At 33.5% G+C, this 2,630-nt stretch overlaps 1 protein-coding gene across 1 annotated transcript in view; it reads right to left on the reverse strand.

Moving 5' to 3' along the window:
* Nucleotides 1-1,737, reverse strand: part of LOC117122170 (carboxypeptidase A1-like) — a 3,036-nt gene extending 1,299 nt beyond the window's left edge. The window contains exons 1-2 of the mRNA XM_033267678.1: nucleotides 1,579-1,737; nucleotides 1,107-1,188 (exon numbers count right to left, since the gene is read on the reverse strand). Of these exons, the coding sequence (XP_033123569.1) occupies nucleotides 1,107-1,188; nucleotides 1,579-1,649 (153 nt within the window). The 5' untranslated portion in view covers nucleotides 1,650-1,737. The remainder of the gene's footprint in view (nucleotides 1-1,106; nucleotides 1,189-1,578) is intronic.
* Between the last annotated feature and the right edge of the window lie 893 nt (nucleotides 1,738-2,630).

Here is a 2,630-nt window from a genome sequence, read left to right on the forward strand (position 1 = left end):
TGTAAAATTAAAGCCTGATAAATTTGAAAATACCGTATTTATTCGAATAAATGCCCCGCTTTGAATAAACTCCTCCTTCTCCCTCTCCTCGAATAAACGCCTCTCTAGAGCCTTATTTGCAATAAACGCCTCCCTAGACCCGACCGTTATTGCTTTCTTCAAATAACGCCACCTTAAATGACTGTAAACAAATATATAATGGAAGCAACATAATTCTTAACACATTCTATTAATGTTCTACTCCAGTAGAATTACATTTTTTCTAACCTGGTTGGAATCAATACCGTACATTTACGATCACGCAATAACACATAATACCGTACCTTTACGATCACGCAATAACACATAATACCGTACCTTTACGATCACGCAATAACACATAATACCGTACCTTTACGGTCACGCAATAACACATAATACCGTACCTTTACGATCACGCAATAACACATAATACCGTACCTTTACGATCACGCAATAACACATAATACCGTACCTTTACGATCACGCAATAACACATAATACCGTACCTTTACGATCACGCAATAACACATTTTCACGGTAATTGTGTGTTGTAGTTCCGCATTTACCGTGGACGTTTATTTGAGTATACCTATCCATTTTACACTAAAAAAAAATAAATAAATAAACGCCTCCATCGAATGAACGCCTCTATCAAATAAACTCCCCTTAAAAAGTAATTCTTAACAACAAACGCCCCGGGGCGTTTTTTCGAATATGGTACATTATTATACTGAAACGAAATGTATGCATTGGGATAACGCCTTGTGTTAACTCATTAGGCAGCGTTTTAGGCTGACATGGGCTAGCGCCGTTGGTATTTCACCATTAATCATGTTTCATTCTTTTCGGGTTTAAATAGCCTTGTAAGTGGTGAATTCGCTGATATTATGAAGATACGTTGAATAACAAATATAAATATGATAAATATTAAACGGAATTTACTTATAAATTGAAAACATCGATGGTAAGATTAAAATGCTAATACCAGATACTATAATGTTAAGATTGTTAATCGTTTTAACGTTTAAATAATATTTATTAAATAATGCCTGTAACAAAGTCAATGTCATTTTAAAATATTGTACCTTATCTTGAATAACTGATTTCAGTTTTGTTAGCATTTGGATCTCATTTTCATTTGTCGGGGTGATACGAAGTAGCTTATATCTATAAAAAAAAAAATTATTTTAAATATATTGTTAGTCACATATATAAACAAATATAATGCGGTAATGCATCATATGACCTGAATGCTATTGTCGGAAACTAGCGTTGTTCCACACATGTGCAAAAGAATGTGAAATTTTAATTCGAAATCCCAACGAAGCCTCAGTGGCCCAGTTTGTTAAGGCGTCTGCATATACAACAGAAGGTCCCAGGAGTCTGGGTTGGGAAACCACACCTACATATTTCTCTTTAGTGTTCAAAATTAAATATACATATATGTGTATGTGTTGAGGAGTTATATATATATATATCTATAACATAACGTTATAGATATAGGCTAACAACAAAGTTAAACCGGTAGAGATATGCATATCGGAAGATTCTACTTACCCATCGTATTTTCGTGGTTCAGCGCTGCAAAGCACTATCGCCGTTGCGAGGACCAGCAACCTAACATTCATGGTGACTGTGTTCTGTTTCAGAGAATGTACACGGACCACTGCTTATAAACACAGCTTACAACATTTGCTTTATCTTTAAGAGATACATTGTGGAACCTAACAGATGTCCCTGCCAATAAATGTGATTCAATAAGAATTCAATTTAGATAATTATCAACTTGATTATAAATAAGAGGAATTCCATGTGTATATGCAGAAATTAATTAAAGATAATATGTTTGTTTAGTAAGTTTAGAATATTGATTGTGAAGATATTTCCTTTCTTTCAATAACGTCAATTAGATATGTTTTACGCCATCAAAACATACCATATGTCTTTTTTCGTTTGCCTTACAATGTGGTGCAGTGTGCAATAGTTCAAAGTCTATTTAAGACACCGTTTGAGTTTGTCATGGGGGAAGGCAATTTAGCTTTGCTAATATTTATCAGGCAGGCTACGACGTATCACTTTATGTTAAATGAAAACATGAATAAGTCCTATAGTAAAGGTTTAAATATTATTTCGATGTACCATACCGTGTGTATTTAAACGTAAAGATGATAGCGCCTCCTAGGTTATATACAGCAAAGAATAGGCCTAGTCTTTCTTTGGTTACGGGCAATGTACGCCGTAGTTATCAATTGCTCTATAATTTCAAAACTAGATTTATCGTATTGCGTATATAAGCTCTGATAAGAAAATATGATGATAACATTTTCAATATCATAATGCGTTTTATTATTTCAACACGTCAGAACCTGTCGTATGCCACTCGATCAAATAAAATATTAGCTTTGGTTTGCACTTGATTCGTTTCTGTAACCAAAGTGGAATTAGCAAAATTAACAATGTCGTTTTTATGATGTTATTTTACGGGTTAATAAGTTGGCGTATAATTTTCTCTGGAACGGTAAGAAAGAAAAAATAAAAAGAAAAACTTTAATTGGTAAAAACATTAAAGGAGGCATAAATATGCCAGACTTTTCGTTGCAAATTAAAGC

Source organism: Anneissia japonica, unplaced genomic scaffold (assembly GCF_011630105.1).
Source record: "Anneissia japonica isolate Jap-2015-1 unplaced genomic scaffold, ASM1163010v1 scaffold288265_len830512_cov201, whole genome shotgun sequence".
NCBI classification, from domain to species: domain Eukaryota; kingdom Metazoa; phylum Echinodermata; class Crinoidea; order Comatulida; family Comatulidae; genus Anneissia; species Anneissia japonica.